We start from the raw sequence: 22,774 nt of genomic DNA on the forward strand, positions 1-22,774 counted from the left end.
TCCCAACCTTCTACATATGGTATTAAACATTGTGGTACTATTTCAGAACAATTAAAATACTAATACACAACTTATTGTCCTGAAACTAGATAACTGCTGTTTTGGGCCCCTTATTCCTAAACCTTTTAGACCATAACCCCAAAATCAATCCCAAGCTTCCTTTTGTAGTTATTAACATTGTGTTAAAATTTTATTGATTTCTTTTCACTTATTCAAAAGTTATCATCCGGAAATAATCCATCTTCGGACGACGGTGATGATGCCGCCATGATGCGTGATAACAATATACAACCAAAATTTTTTTAATTTTTGCGTTCGTATAAAAAAGCAGTACCTGTATTTGAGGCTGGTCACCAGCTAATGTTGTGAATGTTATATGGTAGTCAAAGTTTGAACAGGAACCATATCTATATACAGAAATAGCTCCAATACCATCTATTGATTCCAAAATATCAGTCAAAGCAGCAGAGCTTGTATCATGTCGAATACCTAAAATATCAAAACAAAATTTTACCAAGTGCTGTCAAGAATATTTTTCAAGATTGATGAATCGATTAATCCAGTGGCAAATATTACATGCAATTATGGACAAGAATATGTGTATATGATAAGGAATCCCAATTTGAACTAGATGGACAGGCTTAGTAGGATTTAAAAACATTTTGTAAACGAAAATAAGATGAACTGTACAGTCCTTTTGATATTTGTTACCAAAAAAAATCAAAATAATTCAAGTAATTCACATGCCACTGTATCAAATTAAATCGGCTTATACTAATTATTTAGAAATAAATTTTAGGTGGTTAAATTCCAGCACAATACCTTACAATACCTGCATAACAAGAATGATAACTTGTGATGATCATTATATAATCTGTTTTATTCTATTAACATATCTTACGCAAAAAAAAAATATATGTATAAGATTACATCATAAAAAAAATAGGATAGATAGTTCGGTATATAGGGTTGGTTGGGTAACAGTAAACAGAGACATATTAATTTTAGGCCTACTTGTTCATCACAAGCTCAGCAGTGTTGTCAATTTCATTCAAGATATTACCAAATTTTGTTTTATCTATAATTAACCACATAAAATGTAAACATTTTTCTGTTAGAGTGGTATACACTGCATGTAATCTCACCTGATTTGGTTTTATTTTTAAATGTAATACTGAATGTTCCACTAATAGGAGGAGAAGCTGCCTGTAGTCTTTTGATATCTATTTGTACACCTGATCCAACCTGTCCAGGTTCTACAGTAAGTAGGGGTATTTTATGGCCACATAGATATGGTACAAATGTGACCTCCAACAGACCTTGACCTGTAGATCTCACATCTACTCTATCAATACGTGTACTGCCTAAACTCACAGGTAGCATTCTGTAACTATTAACAACTACAACAAAAAATATTAATATTTTAGAAATTGTCATGTCTTTAATAATACTTCGATATAAATAATACAGTAAAACCTGTCCAAACCGAACACCCACGGGACTTTCCGTGTTGTTCGGTTTTCACAGGTGTTCGGATTGTAGAGGCACTTACTGACAAGGGATAATAAGTGACACAACAGACCACAATTTATTTTTGTGCTGATTTTGATGTGAAAATATAAGTAGATGGAGATGGACGTATACGTATTGCTACATTTTTTTTATATAAATCAAACGCCATTCCGTCAACCACACCTGTCGTTGTGAAACTATAAATCGTTCAATGATGTCCGAATTGGAGCGATTTTGCTTAATTTACTGACCAATTCAGATTCCAAGTCTCTGTCAAATGACAATTCCGAAGTTGAATTTAGGTCGTCATTTTCAATTATCTGTACACACGAATTCTCAGACTAAACTGGCCCCCGCTGATTGATACTTAGCCACAAGATCAGAGTGAAACAGCAGCAGGGGTCCAGTTTATTCTCGGACTTTATCGTTGCTAAATAGCTAACGGAAATCTACAGGAGCATCTGAATTATATATAGGGCTTCTAAAGGGAATCCGACATCCCGTAAACATGATTCGAAAGCCATTGACCTTGTTGTGTTGCATGACTTCTTAATCCACTAAATGGCTTTAAAACTATTATTTATTTAAACAGTTTAACTACAGAATGGCAGTTACGATTTTGTGGCCCTAATTATTTGCGTCGGAGATTGTTGGGTAACGTGCATTTGATTGATCTCAGGGAAAGTTCCTTTCTTGCCCTTTTCAGCGATCGGGGCAGTTTAACGTTTCTTCACAAAAAAAAATCATTTGATCACTGAATGCATGGACACAAACATGCTAGTTTGAAATAACAACTCATTAGTTGATTTAACCTCAAATACCCTCGGGGTCATCCTGTGTCTGTTTAATTAAATCATGCAAGTAATTAAAAATACTTTTTTGTTTTGATTGCTATCGACCGATTTTGACAGGTAGTTTTTAAATACAAATTTACTAACGAGCCTTCAAAAAGCGTTTGGAATTCGGTGTTGACAGGGTTCGTTTCTTTCAGGTTAAATTAACGCAAATTGATAGGGAAATTGTGTGGGACTTTGAAAATTGTTTGGTTTAAACTGAAATTCGGTTTTATCAGGGTTCGGTTTACCCAGGTTTCACTGTAAATGAAACTAAAATAAAAGAGAAAGAAATCTCTCTATTCAGTCAACTTTGTTGCGTGGAACTCAGCTGTGTTGAAAACTCAGATGAGTCAAAGTAATTTCTCAGTCCTGATAAAATTCATGTTTGTTCAATGCATATTTATCTCTGATGAGTCAGACTTGGTTGATTCAAATACTTGGTAAAGTCTAGTAATCTTTTATAGTCCTGTCGGTGTAAAATTAATGTTAATTGACCCCAATGTCTGATAGGTAAAAAAATTTGTAAGGGTTCCGCGGAACCCAGTGTCTCGCCTATTTTTGCTGTAAATTGCAGACTCAACAACAATGAGGGAAAAAATCAATAAAAATATTCCTCTTGTTACATGTACTATTTTATGATTGCAAGAAAATCTAAGTCCATTTAAAAGTAAATTACAGAAAAAACTGAGTAATCTTTTTACAAATTTTACTTCTGGATACAATATTATGATCATAAATAAGCTTCTGTCCAAGTTTGGTACAAACCCAGGATAGTTTAAGAAAGTTATTAAAATTTTTAAAACTTTAACCACAGAGTGAATGTAATGGTTCCCTGGAGAAAAACTAAGTCCATTTAAAAGTAAAATATGGAAAAAATGGATTTATTTATTTACAAAATTTACTTCTGGATACTATCTTATGATCATAAACAAGCTTCTGTCCAAATTTGGTACAAACCCAGGATAGTTTAAGAAAGTTCTAAAAACTTTAACCACAGAGTGAATGTAATGTTTCTCCGCAGAAAAAACTAAGTCCATTTATAAGTAAAATATGGAAAAAATGGAATTTTATTTTTTCAAAATTTACTTCTGGATATTATCTTATGATCATAAACAAGCTTCTGTGCAAGTTTAGTACAAACCCAGGATAGTTTGAGAAAGTTATTAAAATTCTAAAAACTTTAACTACAGAGTGAATGTTTTGTTTCCTCGCAGAAAAAACTAAGTCCATTTATAGTAAAATACGGAAAAAATGGAATTTTATTTTTACAAAATTTACTTTTGGATACTACCTTATGATCATAAACAAGCTTCTGTCAAAGTTTGGTAGAAATCCAGTATAGTTTAAGAAAGTTATTAAAATTTCAAAAACTTTAACCACAGAGTGAATATTTGTTGACGCCGCCGACGACGCCGACGACGACGGAATGTAGGATCGCTTAGTCTCGCTTTTTCGACTAAAGTCGAAGGCTCGACAAAAAATTCTAAAGATGCAGACTTATTGATAAGAATTCAAACTGGATGTACTTTTCATACAACCTAATCATTTTCAAAAGGGATTAAAGCTGTGTAAACATACCTATTTGTAAAACAATTAAAATGATATGACACATTTGTGACGACACACTCGACCTCAGATGAGTTGAAACTTTGATAAGTCAAATATTTTTGTTTGGTTCATTCTACTAAACACAACGAAATTCAACTGTGTATCAGTTCAGTCTTTATGAATTGTCGATCAAAATAAACAATTGACTACACGACCTTATCAATTAATTTGAAACATTGACATCAAATGATAGACGTTATTAGAGATAGAAAAAAAACCTTAAAAATGTACAATATCATCAGGTTTTCCTATCATATATTGACAAAATTAAAAATAAAAGCACCTTCCACATTCTCTGTGGGTTGTTCTAGGCCTATAAAGATGTCATCAATGTAAAAGTTCCAGGTATAATCATTCTTGGTAACATATATTCTTTGGATGTAAAAAGAAGACCCTTGTGGTTGAAATCCTTTGACTGCACTGAATATTTCTACACAAACATAATGCCATCTAAAAATAAAACAACAATAAAGTAAAACAAAAACAGAACACATTATCAATATGAAAGAATTAAAATTATAATCTCTTTCAGTTTTTTTTATTGATACATGTATCAGTTTTTGAAACCACTGAAGAAAGAGATCTCACATTGATAAAAATCTTAAAAAAGATGTATAATATTAAAATGTAGAGCTTCTAAACTAGTGCTTTCTATAATTTTTGTAGTAAAATCATAGATACATGTATTTAATACCTGTAAACATTGATAAGACATTACAGTTTCATAGTACTAGCTGACAAAAAATGTTGCAGTTTTATTCATGTCTTCATTACGACTTCATACTGGTTAACTGGTGAATTTTTTTAACCCTTTGCTTGAGTGAAAGGTTTTTGGTATATAAAGCAAGTACAAAACAAAACATGTTTAAGCCCACCGCATTTTTGTGCTTGTCCCAAGTGAGGAGCCTTTGTTAGTCTTGTATATTTTTTTTAATTTTAGTTCCTTTATATGTTTTGGAGTTTAGTATGACGTCTGTTTTCACTGAACAAGTACACATGCTTATTTAGGGGCCAGCTAATGCCCACCTCTTGGTGCAGGATTTTCTCACTGAGTTGAAGACCCATTAGTGACCTTTTGGCTGTTATCTGTTTATTGGTAGAGTTGTTGCCTCTTTGACATACTCCCCATTCCATTATCAATTTTACATTGACATTAAACATATTCTTATTCCGAAATTCAAGTATATCAACTACACACATAGTTATCAGGAACATTAGTTTAAATAAAGTTTGAATGGATAGGAAAACTTCCTTCATATAAGTCTATTTATAGTAATTTGTTCCTGAGGTTTTTATACAAATTACCGCTGCAAAAGATGTGCAAGTATACACTCTTAAAATTATTTGGTACAAAATTAGGATAAACAATCCAGTTACTTACCCTGATTTTCTTTCAAATGTCAGAGGTATACTGTTTGTAGCATTGTGTAGTGTCCCATTAAAATCTTCATAGGAGTACGTAATTCCTATTCCATTCTTCAGCTGGTTTCCCAGATATGCAAAGCATAGCTACAAAAAATATAAAATACAAAAAATAGTTTATTGACAGATTTGTATAAAATACTCTTATTTTTTTTTTTTATTATAACATCTATTTAACATGTCAATATTGATTTGTCTTTCATAAACTATTCAATGTTAATAAATTTGATTTGTTTCTGAAAAATTTGTCCACAAAAACATTTGCTAAATATATATGACATAGATAATCATTGGTTCATATCTGTCATATTTGATTTTTTGTGAATAGTTTTGTCATAAGTTAAGCCATTAGTTTTCTCAAGTGAATACTACTATTTATCAATGCTTCATCGCCAACTATACAATATAAAGTATTCTCATTGTTGAAGGTTGTACAGTGGCCTGTAATTACTTACAACCACTTCATTTGAACATTGGTGGAAGTTGATTCATTAACCGTTAGCAGTATATAATAAATTTTGTTAGTATTTGTTAGTTTAATTTGTGTTTGAAACATACATTTTTAATTATAATATAATCTGACTGATTGTTAGTCAATTACAAATAGAAAAAAAAAATACAATATAAGCATATATAATTGCAAATCATTCACATTTACAATTACGTAATTTTGTACCGTATTTGACCCTTACTTTAACATCCTCCTTATTGAATCAATCTACCTGACACATATTGCTCGTTTAGAAAAATCGTGCAGATGTCTCAATGTGATCAGATAATCGTAACTTGACGTGATTGAGGGATAATATACTTCACGTGTTAATCTTTTCGCTTTTGGATTATTATCAAAAGGTGAGATATTTTATGTTTATTATTATAGAAATATGAATTTATTATCTTTGTACATAATCTGTACCTTATTGTGTTTTGATTTAAGTTTTAGAATAGGTGTAATTTAAGGGTTTTTCTTTACGGCCGCTGAGGTGTCGATTTTTATATTTTATAATCTAACAGTTTAAAGATTTTTTTGAAATTTGCGAATTAAATTACTTTTACTTTTTTTTTACACATCTGTTAACTTCAAAATATAATTCAAATTCTTTTTTAAAGATATTGTATATGTCGGCGGATTTTGTTCTTTGCTCCGACGTGTAAAATGATTTGTAAATTGAGAAACCTATCAGCGTTATAATAAGATTTATGTCATTATAATGTCGGTCTCCTATTTTATATCCAAAGACTATATCTATTAAGTTTATTTTCTTACAGAAGTTTATGATATTCATTTTTTCTGTTATTTTATTCCACAAATCTTTTAAAAATTTACAGTCGATAAAAAAATGTTGATAATTGTCTGTGCATTTGCATAAAGTACACTCTGACGTATTATATATTTTCCATTTAAAAAGATTTTCTGTGTTCGGCAATATATAGCTAAATAGTTTCCATTTATATACTTTAAGTTTGTTTGTGTATATTTCTTTGTTTGTAAATGATAAGGAGTGTTTAATTTGTAATGGTTTTACGCCTAATAATTTTTGCCATTTTATTAATCCAATGTTTGGAGTTATTTTGTTTTTAAAAAAATATTGATATACGGTTTTGTTATCTAGATCTGCTAAATTTATTTCTGTTTCATTCATTCTGATTATTTTTTCGTTAATATTAACGCGGGTTTTAACAGATTTATTTGTTTTCAGGATATCTATCCAACATTTTGGAATAGCTTTTTTTAATATTGATAGTTCGGCTATCCAGTTGTGTTTTATTTCTAACTTACGCAGTATTGTCTTTTCTTTGATTTTACCGTTTTCGTCAATTATTTCATTTATATAGATTATATTGCTTCCGATCCAATTGAGCATCAATAATGGTTTATTTTTTATTTTTATGTTTTTATTACCCCATATAATTTCTTTGCGTATTTCTCTAAAGTTAGTGGGTGATTTAGTTTGACCTCCACCTTTCCGTATCCAACATTTTACAATATCCAGATAAAATTCGGGTAGTTCAGTTGTTATTTTAAGTGGTTTTAAATTTTTAAGTTCTAAATTCATTTTGAAGATAAGGAAGTTTTTCCCGTATTTATCAAAAAAGAATCTCGGAATAATTGACCAATTTTCATGTTTTGACTCCATTAGTCTTGATACCCATTTAATTTTAAGTGTGTTGAAGTAGCTGTCGATATCTATCATATTAAGTCCTCCCGTACTGTAATCTGCTATGAGAGTTGACCTTTTTAATTTATCTTGTTTACCGTTCCAGATGAAATTAAAAATTTCTTTTTCTAGGTTGTCGCTATACATTTTTTTTATGACTGTCATACTTGCTAAGTATGTAAATTGTGGGATGATAAGTGATTTGATAATAAGAATTTTACCGATGATCGTAAGATGTCTTTTTTCCCAAGATTTCATGAGTTTTTTTGCTTTTTCAAACTTATTTTCCCAATTTAGTTTTGCGCATTCTGCTTTATTTGTGCCGAAATACAATCCCAACACTTTAACGGGTTTATCTGTGAATTTTATATTGTCTACCTTATCTTTACAATTTTTTAGTTTTCCTATCCAAATGCCTTCCGTTTTGTTTTTATTTAATTTAAGACCAGAAAATGTGCCAAATATTTCAATAACGTTTAATGCTGCTGTAATTTCATTTTTTTAAAGAAAAAGAGTGGTATCATCTGCTAACTGGGAAATTTTCAAATTATGTTTTGAATGGTCAAGTTTGATTTCAAAACCTTTAATGTTATAATCATTCCTTAATTTACATGCCATAATTTCAACTGCGATCACGAAGATCATGGAAGAGCAGGGGCATCCTTGACGCACCCCCCTTTTTAGACTAATTGGTGCAGAAATCCATCCATTATTGAACACTGAGCTATTTATATCAGAATATAACATCTTGATCCAGTTAATAAATGAACTATTAAAGCCGAAATGTTCGAGAGTTTGGTACATAAAGGTCCATTTTAAGGTATCAAATGCTTTTGAAAAGTCTAGAAACAAAATTGCACCTTCAACATTAAATTTGTCGGCGTAATCTATGATGTCTTGTGTTTGTCTGAGATTAAAGCCAATATATCGTTTTTTTATATATCCTGTTTGGTCTGCATTTATTATTAAATTTAGTACATTTTTTATTCTTTGAGCTAATGTGTAAGATAGTATTTTATAGTCCGAGTTTAATAAGGAGATTGGCCTATAATTTGAAAGATCTAGTGGATCATTCTTTTTGTATATAAGATTAAGAATACTTTGTCTTTGAGAAAATGGTAGCTTTTGCCTGTCGTAGCTTGTATTAAAGATGTTAACAAGGATTGGCCCTAATGATTGCCAAAACTTTTTATAGAAATTTGTTGAGATACCATCTTTACCTGGGCTTTTATTGGGTTTTAAATTGTTTACTGCTAGTGTTAGTTCATCTATTGTAACATATCCATCGCACGTCTGACTTTCATTTTTTGATAATTTATTTTTTACTTCAGTACTGTTAATATATTCCCATGATTGGGCTATGTTTTCGTTTTCTTTTGAATATAGTTTTTCGTAAAATTTCTTTTCAATTTGAAGTATTTCACTTTGATCTGTAACAATATTTCCTTGGTCATCTTTTAGTTTTATTATTGTTTTTTTTGTTTGTTTATTTTTTCTAGGCCTAAAAAGTAAGCTGTATTTTTTTCGCCTTTTTCTACCCAATCTTGTTTAGACCTTAATTGGGCGCCCTTAGCTTTATATTCATAATGTGTTTCTAGCTGATTTTCAATTTGATTTATTTTTTGCAAAATATCATTATTTTCATTTTTTTGGTATTTTTCAGTTAAGAGTGTTAATTTTTTTTCCATTTGCTTTATTTCGTCATTTTTATTGTAAGCTCTACTTTTGCAATAATTTATTGTAAATAGTTTAATATCAAGTTTAATCGCGTCCCACAGAAGATGCACATCCGTAGTTGTGTCTTGCATGATAGTTTTATATTTTGCAATTATTGTTTCTATTTCTTTACAATATTCATTTTCTTCTAAAATAGAATTATTTAATTTCCAGTATCCTGGACCTTTACTTTCGGCCGTTACGCTTTGTAATTTAAGAGATACGCCTTGGTGGTCTGTGCTTTTTATTAATGCGGGTCTTATATCGCTTGATTTTGTATTGAGCACAAAATCTTTATTAATTAAAAAGTAATCAATTCGACTTGCTTGACTGAAGTTTTGTCTTTTCCAGGTAAACTGTACTTTTTTCGGATTTAAATATCTCCATATATCGATTAGATTGTGTGTTTTAATTAAAGATTTTAAACTGTTTACAGGTTTTATATTTTTTCGTTTTCCATTAGTAAGTTTTCTATCTAAGTTTGACAATGCATCGTTCATGTCGCCGCCTAGTATTACTGTTCCAATTGCATAATTACTTATGAAATCAGAGAGATTTTTAAAGAACTTGTTTCTTTCCGTTTCTATGTTTGGTGCATATATGTTAATGAGCGAATAAATTATGTTTTCTATTTCTATATTTAACATTAGTATTCTACCGTCTTTGTCTTTGTTTTCATTAATTACTTTACATTCTAACTTATTATCAATTATAATGGCTACCCCTCTACTTTGGGTTGTACCATGACTAAAATAGATAACGTTACTAGTTTCAGTATATAATCTTTTTTCAAGATTTTCATCAAAGTGACTTTCTTGTATAAAAGTTATAAGACTTTTTTGATTTTTTATCCATTGATAAAATCTTGTTCTTTTCTCTTTATCTCTGAGTCCTTTAACATTTAGCGTACATATATGGATGTCTTTTATCATATTGATTGATTTTAAATTTGTTATTTATTTTATTTAAAGTACGCTTGACTGACTCGTAACTACTTTCTTTGTTGATAAATTCTAAAGGTGTAACACGTGACAGCCTGGTGGTAAAGTTGTTTAAAACTGTTGGGTTACTTTTAGTACCATTCATTAAAATTTCAAAGTTGTTTATTATTTTGATTCTAATCATAGGTGGTTTGTGCATTCTTTCTTTTTTAAGTGCACTTTTAATATTAAAAAGTGAAGATAAAAATAGGCATTGTTTTGTCTTCACACATAAACAGTTGTTGTTTATATAAATATATTTTTCTGGGACTTTCAATTTTTTATTTTTTATTATATTAGCTTTTTCCCCAAAAGTGCCTAGTTTAGTTAAAGGTACCGGTATTTGATGTATCAACTAACAAATGTGAAAAACTATCAATAAAACAGGAAGTTGATTCATTGGCAATCATACCACATCTTCTTATTTTTATATGAAAGCAAAACATGGGTTATAAAATTTCATTTTTCATGCAATATAACAACCATTAATATATCAAATCAAAGGAATAGCAAGTGAAGCTAAAATGTCAATAGTACAAATATTTACATATCAGCAGCCGTCATGGTATTAGTACAAATATTTACATATAAGCAGCCAACTAAACATTTCAACATTATAATAATAGAGGCACCAGGGGTCCACAGTCAGAGTTTTCATCTTTTGAAGTTAAAAAAGACACAGGTTCCTTGTGCAAATATATTTTTTGGTGGTGAAGAAAATTAGTCTACCTAAAATTTATGTATTTTAAAAATAAAAGTATGACCCAAACTTGACTGACTGGGTTTTATAGACATGCAGCTTCTTGAATTTGACATCTTGTTAGGAAATCTGAATTCAAGCCAATTCAGACTCTCTACAAATGTTGTGAGTTTTACTTTTGACTTTTGGATCCCAAATCAAATATCTGTGATCAAATTGAGGGAAAATGTCTTCTTACACTGACACCATGGATTATCTCCTCTTAGTTACAACTTACAACATTGACTTTAGAGGTCAAACGAAGACCTTTAGAACTGCTGTCTGTTACTGCATATAATGATGAGGGATTTTTACCAACATATTGTCCACAAAAAGGTTCAATTTCCATCGTTATATAAACACCAGATTGCGATTTTGCTTCATGGTCAAAGAATATTTTGTCAGCAGGGGGATCTTTTAAGAAACTTGGACAGCGAGTTCCAAACATCAGGTCCAATGCAGTTTTGACCTATAACATATAATATCCAATATTAAATAATCACAAATATAGAAGCATTTTGTCAAGAGCATTACTATCTCTTAGTTAGAGTATTTCTGTAGTATTTTCAGATAAGTGCTTGTTTTTTAGTATTTTTGTTAGATGATTTTGGTTGAAGTACTTATCTAATGAGTCAAGTCCTTCGGGCTTCAGTTTTACAATTTGTTTTTATGAAGTGAATTTACACTAGTACTGTCCCAAGTTAGGTGAAGGTTTTGTGCTCACAAGTATGCTAAACCCAGATTCATTCTTTAGGTGTCTGTCACAAGTCAGGAGCCTTCAAGCTAGTGGTTGTCATGGTTATTGTCTGCAATATCTGATTTTGATTCATTTTTGTAGAATAATCAGGTTCCTTGGAAATGTTTAAAATTTTCTCTTACCAGAGCATTTCAATGCTTTCTAAACAGAATGTGTTTTGCTCACTGTTGAAGGCCATATTGAGACCTACAGTACAGTTGTTCACATCTCTTTCAGTCAATATATAGTTGTTTCATTGGCATTTATAACATATCTCCTTATCTTAATATAGTTAATACCAAAGTATCTAAACTATTAAAGAAAGAGACTGATTTCTATGAGCCGCACCTCCTCAGAAACAATTCAAGGTCAGAAATATTAGTGATATAACATATAAATGTAGTGTTTTATACTGCCTTAATTCATTTTTTAAACAATATTTTTCCACAGAAAACTCCAATATTTGAGAAAATATCCAAATTCAGACACCAATCCCTGTCTTATATGCTTGATCACATGCTCAGGTAATGTAATAACCAGGAAATTAAAAAACTTGTTGTTAACAAATTGTATCGTGATTTCGCATCCATCTTCTAGTTACTTGTAAAATAAAAATTAGGTTGCTTGTTTTAAATGTGTTTTAGTTGATACCTACCTGACCAGCGTTTGCCTCTACAGGGAGCATAGGAGATGGTTTAGAAGCTAAATATAGTACATAGTATTTCCCACTAGGTACACCTTTAACTAATTCTGTTACTGAAGTAGAAAGTGTTTCCCCAGCTGTGCCATTGATGACCTTTACATCAATGTCAGGGAAGTCTCCTGTTCAGAATAAAATCAAGTCAGTAGATATTTCATTAAAATACATCTTAAAGAAATTTTTACTGTGAATTCTTTATTACTCTTTCGATATGATAAAGTTTTCTGTGTAGTGTATTTTTGTTCTTATTCTTTGGCTTATGAATTTGATTTTACCTTTGGTTTCTGTTTTGCCTCATTTTGTTAAATTTCTGAATAATTTTGAAGAAATTGACATTTTTGGCAATATATCCATTTATCTAAGCATGCATAACAATGAAAGTATGAATTTTAATTTACCTCTTTCTGACACCATGGTTATATCTATGACAATGCCTGGTGGTCCATCCATTAGTTGTGAGGTTGTAATTGTCACTGATTCTTTGCTATCCAAGAAAGGGAGACTACTCAGAGCATAGGCCATTATCTCCCCTTCTGTGATCACATTAAAAGGTTCTAAAAATAAATCATCAAATGTAAGCTTTTATCATATATCACTAACTATTTGTTTGTAACCTATACTGTGAACATAAACCAACCAGGTTTAATCCACCATATTCTACATAAGAAAATGCCTGTACCAAGTCAGGAATATGACAGTTGTTATCCATTCCTTTGATGTGTTTGAGCTTTTAATTTTGATTAGAGACTTTCCAAATTCCGTTTTCAAAACCGTCATCTTCCTGACTTGGTTAAAAGCATTTTTTCATGAGAAATTATCCCAAATGCAAAACATAACCAAAGTAATTCTAGAATAAGAAGTATGTTTTTTGGGTAATTGATGATCAGTTTTGGACACAGTCATAATGACTAATAATGAATTATTGTGTTATTTAAATGTGTGCACCACATTTTTGAAGTTATTTCAAAAAGATAGAAAAAATATATAACCAAAATATTCTTTAATTAAATTTTAAAATTCTATTCTTACAGACAACATACATTGGTGATGTCACAATCACATGACAAAATTATGTCAATGAGTTGATAGACAAAACACTTTCAGCAAATTAGAAGAAGTGTTACATCAAAATATACTAAAATTATAACTGTACCTGTGAAAACACCATAGAAACCGAGCTGAAACTTAGCATCACTGAGAACTCCTGCATCCTCTACAATGGTCACTTGTTGTTGTTCATAAACCTCTGCTCCAGTACTAGTCACCTGGACCTCAACTGATTGGATCTCTCTTTCAACTTTAAAAAAAAAAAAATCACAAATGTCTTGTAATGATCATTTGAACTTAAAATGATATCTCTTTCAAGTTATATATATAGTTTCTAGAGATGTTCATGTCTATCAGTAGGTTTTGAAACCTCTATAAATTAGTATACCTCTGCAAAAACTTCTATGCAATGTCTAAGTGTTTACTCTTTAAACTACATACTCCTTATGACCTGAATGACAAGTTTATTTAAATTCCACTGAAGGGCAATATCTACTGATTGTATGATCACACCAATGTGTACTATTAGGTTTGATAGAATTTTTTACAAGTAAATATGAAAAATATATTGCTGACCTCTTGGATTTCTTTTTTTCATGTTATATCTGTAAGAATTATTGATTTTTTTCTAAAGATAAGGATATTTGATAAAAAAGAGCTAATGATGGGTTCAGGTTAAATTTTTAAAGAAACTCAAGTGGTAAAACAGAACTAGAGGCTCTAAAGAGCCTGTGTCGCTCACCTTGGTCTATGTGACTATTAAACAAAGGAAGCAGATGGATTCATGACAAAATTGTATTTTGGTGATGGTGATGTGTTTGTACATCTTACTTTACTGAACATCCTTGCAGCTTACAATTATCTTTATCTATAATGAACTTGGCCCAGTAGTTTCAGTGGAAAATTTTAGTAAAAATTTACAATTTTATAAAAATTGTTGAAAATTGACTATAAAGGACAATAACTCCTTAGGGGGTCAATTGACCATTTCGGTCATGTTGACTTATTTGTAAATCTTACTTTGCTGAACATTATTGCTGTTTACAGTTTATCTCTATCTATAATAATATTCAAGACAATAACCAAAAACAGCAAAATTTCCTTAAAATTACCAATTCAGGGGCAGCAACCCAACAACGGGTTGTCCGATTCATTTGAAAATTTCGGGGCAGATAGATCTTGACCTGATAAACAATTTAACCCCTGTCAGATTTGCTCTAAACGCTTTGGTTTTTGAGTTATAAGCCAAAAACTGCATTTTACCCCTATGTTCTATTTTTAGCCATGGCGGCCATCTTGGTTGGATGGCCAGGTCATCGGACACATTTTTTAAACTAGATACCCCAAAGATGATTGTGGATAAGTTTGGATTAATTTGGCCCATCAGTTTCAGAGGAGAAGATTTTTGTAAAAGATTACTAAGATTTACGAAAAATGGTTAAAAATTGACTATAAAGGGCAATAACTCCTATATGGGTCAACTGACCATTTCGGTCATGTTGACTTATTTGTAAATCTTACTTTGCTGAACATTATTGCTGTTTACAGTTTATTTCTATCTATAATAATTTTCAAGATAATAACCAAAAACAGTAAAATTTCCTTAAAATTACCAATTCAGGGGCAGCAACCCAACAACGGGTTGTCCGATTTATCTGAAAATTTCAGGGCAGATAGATCTTGACCTGATAAACAATTTGACCCCCGTGTCAGATTTGCTCTAAAGGCTTTGGTTTTTGAGTTATAAGCCAAAAACTGCATTTTACCCCTATGTTCTATTTTTAGCCATGGCGGCCATCTTGGTTGGATGGCCGGGTCATCAGACACATTTTTTAAACTAGATAACCAAAAGATGATTGTGGATAAGTTTAGATTAATTTGGCCCAGTAGTTTCAGAGGAGAAGATTTTTGTAAAAGATTACTAAGATTTACGAAAAATGGTTAAAAATTGACTATAAAGGGCAATAACTCCTATATTGGTCAACTGACCATTTCGGTCATGTTGACTTATTTGTAAATCTTACTTTGCTGAACATTATTGCTGTTTACAATTTATTTTTATCTATAATAATTTTCAAGATAATAACCAAAAACAGTAAAATTTCCTTAAAATTACCAATTCAGGGGCAGCAACCCAACAACAGGTTGTCAGATTCATCTGAAAATTTCAGGGTAAATAGATCTGGACCTGATAAACAATTTTACCAATTGTCAGATTTGCTCTAAATGCTTTGGTTTTTAAGTTATAAGCCAAAAACTGCATTTTACCCCTATGTTCTATTTTTAGCCGTGGCGGCCATCTTGGTTGGTTGGCCGGGTCACCGGACACATTTTATAAACTAGATACCCCAAAGTTAATTGTGGCCAAGTTTGGATAAATTTGGCCTAGTAGTTTCAGAGGAGAAGATTTTTGTAAAAGATTACTAAGATTTACGAAAAATGGTTAAAAATTGACTATAAAGGGCAATAACTCCTATATGGGTCAACTGACCATTTCGGTCATGTTGACTTATTTGTAGATTTTACTTTGCTGAACATTATTGCTGTTTACAGTTTATCTCTATCTATAATAATATTCAAGATAATAACCATATAACGGCAAAATTTCCTTAAAATTGCCAATTCAGGGGCAGCAACCCAACAACCGGTTGTCCGATTCGTCTGAAAATTTCAGGGCAGATAGATCTTGACTTAATAAACAATTTAACCCCGTCAGATTTGCTCTAAAGGCTTTGGTTTTTGAGTTATAAGCCAAAAACTGCATTTTACCCCTATGTTCTATTTTTAGCCATGGCTGCCATCTTGGTTGGTTGGCCGGGTAACCGAACACATTTTTTAAACTAGATACCCCAATGATGATTGTGGCCAAGTTTGGTTAAATTTGGCCCAGTAGTTTCAGAGGAGAAGATTTTTGTAAAAGTTAACGACGACGGACGACGGACGACGGACGACGCCGGACGACGGACGCCGGACGCCAAGTGATGAGAAAAGCTCACTTGGCCCTTCGGGCCAGGTGAGCTAAAAAGTGGTCTCCCATATCCAAATTCAAACTTATTGAAAATACCTAACTGCAAGCACTGAAGACAAAGAAACTACAAAGGTTCAATTATTTTTGTATGGTTTATTTATTCTAAATACCTGAAGATGTGACACTGATTCTTTGTTTCTCCTGGTCAGCATTTCCAGTCATCCTATCATTAAATTTCGTGTCCAGATGAAGAGCTTTGACTTTGATTGTGCTTGATGTGGATCCTGATTGTAAAACTTCTATATAATAACTGAAACAAAAGAAAGCCTTTTATCCTATTTCTAAGATGCATCTTAAATTTAATTTTAGTAAATTTCTAATGAAAAGTCACAATAACTCAAGAATTTAAATTCAATATCACTAAATTCAGAAATTTCAATAGTTTACACAATGAAAAAGGCACATTAATTTCAAATCATGTTTTTTCCACTTACTGTTTATCTTTCTCAAGTTCTATAACATCAGACATAGAAAATCCATAGGATGATGAAGATGCTAACTCAACCTAAAATGAAAGGACAACATTTATAAAAGAAAGAAGAATCATAACATCATCCTCATGCTTCCTTGATGATTAATTTATTACAATCTGCAGACGATTGATTGTTGGTGTTTAAACTTCACTTTTGAGCTCACCTTGGCTATTTGTGTTGTCTAGTTTTGATTGGTCACTTTTGGGCACACCTTGGCTATTTTTGTTGTCTGGTTTTGATTGGTCACTTTTGAGCACACCTTGGCTATTTTTGTTGTGTCTAGTTTTGATTGGTCACTTTTGAGCACACCTTGGCTATTTTTGATGTGTCTAGTTTTGATTGGTCACTTTTGAGCACACCTTGGCTATTTTTGTTGTCTAGTTTTGATTGGTCACTTTTGAGCACACCTTGGCTATTTTTGTTGTCTAGTTTTGATTGGTCACTTTTGAGCACACCTTGGCTATTTTTGTTGTGTCTAGTTTTGATTGGTCACTTTTGAGCACACCTTGGCTATTTTTGTTGTGTCTAGTTTTGATTGTTCACTTTTGAGCACACCCTATCTATTTTTGTTGTCTATTTTTGATTGGTCACTTTTGAGCACACCCTATCTATTTTTGTTGTGTCTAGTTTTGATTGGTCACTTTTGAGCACACCTTGGCTATTTTTGTTGTCTAGTTTTGATTGGTCACTTTTGAGCACACCTTGGCTATTTTTGTTGTGTCTAGTTTTGATTGGTCACTTTTGAGCACACCTTGGCTATTTTTGTTGTGTCTAGTTTTGATTGTTCACTTTTGAGCACACCCTATCTATTTTTGTTGTCTAGTTTTGATTGGTCACTTTTGAGCACACCCTATCTATTTTTGTTGTGTCTAGTTTTGATTGGTCACTTTTGAGCACACCTTGGCTATTTTTGTTGTGTCTAGTTTTGATTGGTGAAGGCACCTAGAGTACCTGGAGAAAACCTTCAACAGGAAACATAACAATCCTAGTTAATTCAAATTTGAGTAATCACACCCACACAAGCTGAATTCACAACCTCAGTGTTGACTGGCAATAGTGATAAGAGTAGTTCAACTATTAAGATCAATCCTCCACTGAGGCCATCTTTTATCTGTTTCTTTTACTTTTGTATTCATAATACCGTAAATTAGGAATTTTGGCGTCAGAATATTTTGACGATTTTCACTCAAAAGGCATGTCTTTTATTTTGGTATGTGTAATTTTGGTGCCTAGCCTAATTGATGTGTTTAATTTCGGAACTATAGAAGTGTGCAAGATAATTTGTATTTGCCCTTATTTACCCGTTCATGTATATTGACACATTATCAATGACATACACAAACTAGAAACAAGACAAAGTTAACTAGTAAATGAAGGAATCGGATACAAATGCAATTGCAAATAATTACGTATCTCTGGGGTTGAACTAAAAAAGAAAGTGATTTTAAATAGATTATTTATTTTTTACAAAAATTGTATGAAATAAATTTGAATCATTATCTATATTGCAACTACATGTAAAATGATAAACAATCAAGGATTTAAATTTTATTCCATATGGCTTTGGCAGTACATGTTAATTAATAGAAGATTATAATATAAGATATTTCCCTTAACAATTAACATAGCTATATCGTTGTACCAGTCCAATATTCAATATTAAGTGTTTGCTTTATTTTCATGTGTTTAATTTTGGCACTTTCATTGGAGGCACCAATTAAACCAAAATTAAACTACATCCAAATAAACCCAATTTACAGTAAGCACCATACTCTGATAGAAACAGGTCTAGAAACAAGCGAGCCTCCTCATGGAGTTTTTGATTAACAGGTCTAGAAACAAGCGAGCCTCCTCATGGAGTTTTTGATTAACAGGTCTAGAAACAAGCGAGCTTCCTCATGGAGTTTTTGATTAACAGGTCTAGAAACAAGCGAGCCTCCTCATTGAGTTTTTGATTAACAGGTCTAGAAAGAAGCGAGCCTCCTCATGGAGTTTTTGATTAACAGGTCTAGAAACAAGCGAGCTTCCTCATGGAGTTTTTGATTAACAGGTCTAGAAACAAGCAAGCTTCCTCATGGAGTTTTTGATTAACAGGTCTAGAAACAAGCGAGCTTCCTCATGGAGTTTTTGATTAACAGGTCTAGAAACAAGCGAGCTTCCTTAAGGAGTTTTTGATTAACAGGTCTAGAAACAAGCGAGCTTCCTCATGGAGTTTTTGATTAACAGGTCTAGAAACAAGCGAGCCTCCTCATGGAGTTTTTGATTAATAGGTCTAGAAACAAGGGAGCCTCCTCATAGAGTTTTAGATTATGTGATTACTTGGTTATTTGTATTGTGATCATGTGATTACTAGGAAACCCCAATGAGGGCCTAGCATGTTACCTACCTGACTTTAAACGAAAATTTTCAACAGTTTTGAAAAAATATCCTAGAGATATGATAATTAATAGGATATACCTTATTCCCTGGATAGAGATATGATAATTAATAGGATATACCTTATTCCCTGGATAGAGATATGATAATCAATAGCATATACCTTATTCGCTGGATTTTGATCAGTGCTTAAATACAGCTTTCCCAGAGAATAACACTGTAAATGAAATGTCCATCGTCCTGAATGAGGAGGGACGTAGAATCCATGTATCCTGGTCACATGGTCCCCTCCAATATTTGAATCAGAAAAATAGAAATGGTCAATGACTTTAGTTGTTGTTGTATTATCATCTATAGTCAAGTCTAAAATCTTTGTTAAGTCATTCAAACTGTAATAGTGGTTGCTGTATCGTTCATATATCAAGCCTCTGTTTCCTAAAATAAATAAAATTTGGTAATTTTACATGATAGTTACACCTGTTGTAATTTTATATCACAATCACAATAGATCTATAGAATAAAATTCTGTTTGATGGAACCTGGTTGTATTTTTATTTACATTTTGTTATATAAAACATATTTTTGTGACCTTATATGCTCTAATGGAAGTAAGTTTGGTACTTTAGGTCGTAAGAACTACTCCTAATTAATACATATAAAATTATAAAAGAGATATAATCTTATAACTATTAAAGCATGACCCGTATAATAGAACCCCTGCAATGGTAAGGAATTGCAGGAAGGGCATCATTCAAATTTTGGATTTTTTTTTTAAAACAAACTGTTAATAGTAACATATGTACTATTGATGCAGGAATTCCAGCAATGTATTATAATATTATATGAATCACCGTCATTTATAGGAACTTTTTTTTATGACAGAAGAGTAAACAGTCTTATTATTTGCATTGAACATAAATGTTTCGTATTCTTTAATTTACAGTATCATCATTTTCATTTGCTTCTAATTTCTAAGTCACTCAATTCTAAATAAAGACTATTCCTTAATATCTGTGAATTTTGGGTTCCCTATTTTAATTTATCAAACAATTTCATTAAAAACAACATATTAAAATGTGGACATATCATTATACTTTCCCTTGACACGACAAGGAGGGCATGATGCTATTGACCAAGCAGTGAAATTCTAAAATCTTAGGAGTTCAACATTATAGGATAACTTTGGTGTGAAAAATTGACACCTGTATTTTAGCATGTTTAATATGTAGAGAATAATTTTTGAATCTTCACATTTATAATTGACATTATGGTCTTTACCGGAATATCTGGGAGCTGTCACTTGTTCACCTGTTTCACATACAATCAACCCATCTGTCACTTTCTCTGTTACCTTACATTCAGATCCTACAAACAAATAGTATAATATATAAAAAGATATTCAATAAACAATGAATGTTGATAAATCAACCTTATACATTATACCTATAATTGTACTAAAAAATATATCATACAGCTATAATTGACCATCATACATTGTACAACACAGACATGAGTATCAGCAAATCTTATTATCTTAAAATATTAAATATACAGGTTAACTTTATTCATCTCCTTTTTGCTATATATGTATATCCATATCATTTCATAAAGTTTTACAGTTCCAATTTATCATCTTTTATCATCAAAACTTAAAAGAAATATGTTGATAAATCCAGGCTAGGATCAGACAGGGGCACACCCAGCAGAAGCTCACTCCTAAAATAGAAAAAGAAATTTAACTAAAAGGTAAAACTGCAATCAACTTTTATCGAAGCAATCTTCTAACTCCTTATTCTGAGGAGCACCAATCTCCACCTGCCCAAGCATCAAATCCTTTGAGCCTGGCCTTCAGCCAAAGCATATACCAAGAAAAGGTACATACCTCCCACCACAACTTGGACAGGTTTTTCTGTTTCATCAAAATACTGTCCAGTAATAGACAACCTGGTTCTGCCTTGAGTACTACCACTTGATGGTGATACATCATTGATAACTGCATACGTCTGATACATGTAAATGTCATCATTTCTGGATACTCTTATCACTTCTTTCTGTGGCAAAGATCTAAAATTAAAACAAGTAAAAGGATGAGTCAAATATACTGATTTACTATCATGACTATTAAAAAAAATTCTAATTTATCTACAGCTAGCAATGGAACTAAACTTCCAGAATTTTGACAAACAGTTTGCAGAAAATTTAACAGATCTAAAGGTCACACTTTGTGAATATAGCTGAATCACAAACAACGTCATTTTGAGGAGATTATTAAATTTTCTGTATCTTACTTCTTTTACCTACTGGTTCCCAGATATGATATCCAACAGATTGAGAATATTTTTTTTTTTTATTTTTATTTTTTTTATCCAACATATATAATATACAACAGTACAGTTATCAAACAATAAGTTCATATATATAAATGTAATATAATACAACCTATTAGAAAATGTATAGAACTTGAAAATAACATTTTGTTTGGATTTTATAATTGTATCTTATTAAAAAGGACATACAAAAAAAAATATAGAGAATTAATAAATAAAAGAATTAAAAGATGATTAAGAAAAAGAAAAAAAACAAAAGCAACAAAAAACAAAAAACAAAAAACAAAAAACAAAAAACCAATATAAAAAAAAACAAAAAATCATTTTGATGTCTGCTAATTTTTTCATAGTTGCTAATCCACCAAATTATCCTGTAAAGCCTCTTGGTAAATGCACCAAGCTTGATTAAACTTTTCAAAACATTTATTTTTAACTGATATCTTCTTCTCCAAAATATAATGATGCTTTATTTTTTCAATCAATGCTGTTAAACTTAATTCTCCTTTAAAATATCGTGTATTATATATATATTGTTTAATCCAGAGAAAAATATTGTTTTGAGGGTCACCTTTGTACATTCGTGATAAATTTCCAAACAAAAAAATATCCTGTGTAAATGGTATACTAATACCGTTATGGAGAAACCACATTTCAGTTTGCTCAATAAATTGTTGTACATAATAACAATCCCACAGTATATGTTCAATTGATTCAAGTTCAGTCTTACAAAAAGTACAATATGGGTTTTGCACAATCCCAATTTTGTTTAAAAATGTATTTGTTGCCAGAATTTTATGATTAATTCTATACTGAAGCCATTGTAGCTTAGTATTTTTTGTAATAGCAAATGGTAGTTGAAAAATCTTTTTCCAGTTTTGATTTTCTAAAACTAAAATTGCTTCCCATCTTTTTACTCCTGTAGGAACAGTGTTGTTTTTGTTTAGCACCAAATACATATCTTTTGATCCCTTTTTGCTTTTGAGAATGGTCTTTATAACTGATGGTATGAAAGGAGATACTAATTTATAATCTCCCCTTTTAATTTTTTTGGAAGTCTTAGTTAGCATAGAAATTATGCTATTGTATTTCATGATGTCTATATCCATCTGAAAACA

The 22,774-nt window shown here is 31.3% G+C and overlaps 1 protein-coding gene across 1 annotated transcript in view; it reads right to left on the reverse strand.

The window, feature by feature from the left end:
• The window catches only part of LOC139522932 (fibrocystin-L-like), a 101,980-nt gene that overhangs the window by 55,047 nt on the left and 24,159 nt on the right, over positions 1-22,774 (reverse strand). Inside the window, exons 10-22 of the mRNA XM_071316580.1 lie at positions 21,215-21,396; positions 20,611-20,697; positions 19,496-19,767; positions 16,918-16,988; positions 16,594-16,733; positions 13,562-13,705; positions 12,807-12,962; positions 12,364-12,530; positions 11,211-11,441; positions 5,338-5,465; positions 4,240-4,406; positions 1,146-1,400; positions 335-489 (exon numbers count right to left, since the gene is read on the reverse strand). Of these exons, the coding sequence (XP_071172681.1) occupies positions 335-489; positions 1,146-1,400; positions 4,240-4,406; positions 5,338-5,465; positions 11,211-11,441; positions 12,364-12,530; positions 12,807-12,962; positions 13,562-13,705; positions 16,594-16,733; positions 16,918-16,988; positions 19,496-19,767; positions 20,611-20,697; positions 21,215-21,396 (2,155 nt within the window). The remainder of the gene's footprint in view (positions 1-334; positions 490-1,145; positions 1,401-4,239; positions 4,407-5,337; positions 5,466-11,210; positions 11,442-12,363; positions 12,531-12,806; positions 12,963-13,561; positions 13,706-16,593; positions 16,734-16,917; positions 16,989-19,495; positions 19,768-20,610; positions 20,698-21,214; positions 21,397-22,774) is intronic.

Source organism: Mytilus edulis, chromosome 5 (assembly GCF_963676685.1).
Source record: "Mytilus edulis chromosome 5, xbMytEdul2.2, whole genome shotgun sequence".
Classification (NCBI taxonomy): Eukaryota; Metazoa; Mollusca; class Bivalvia; order Mytilida; family Mytilidae; genus Mytilus; species Mytilus edulis.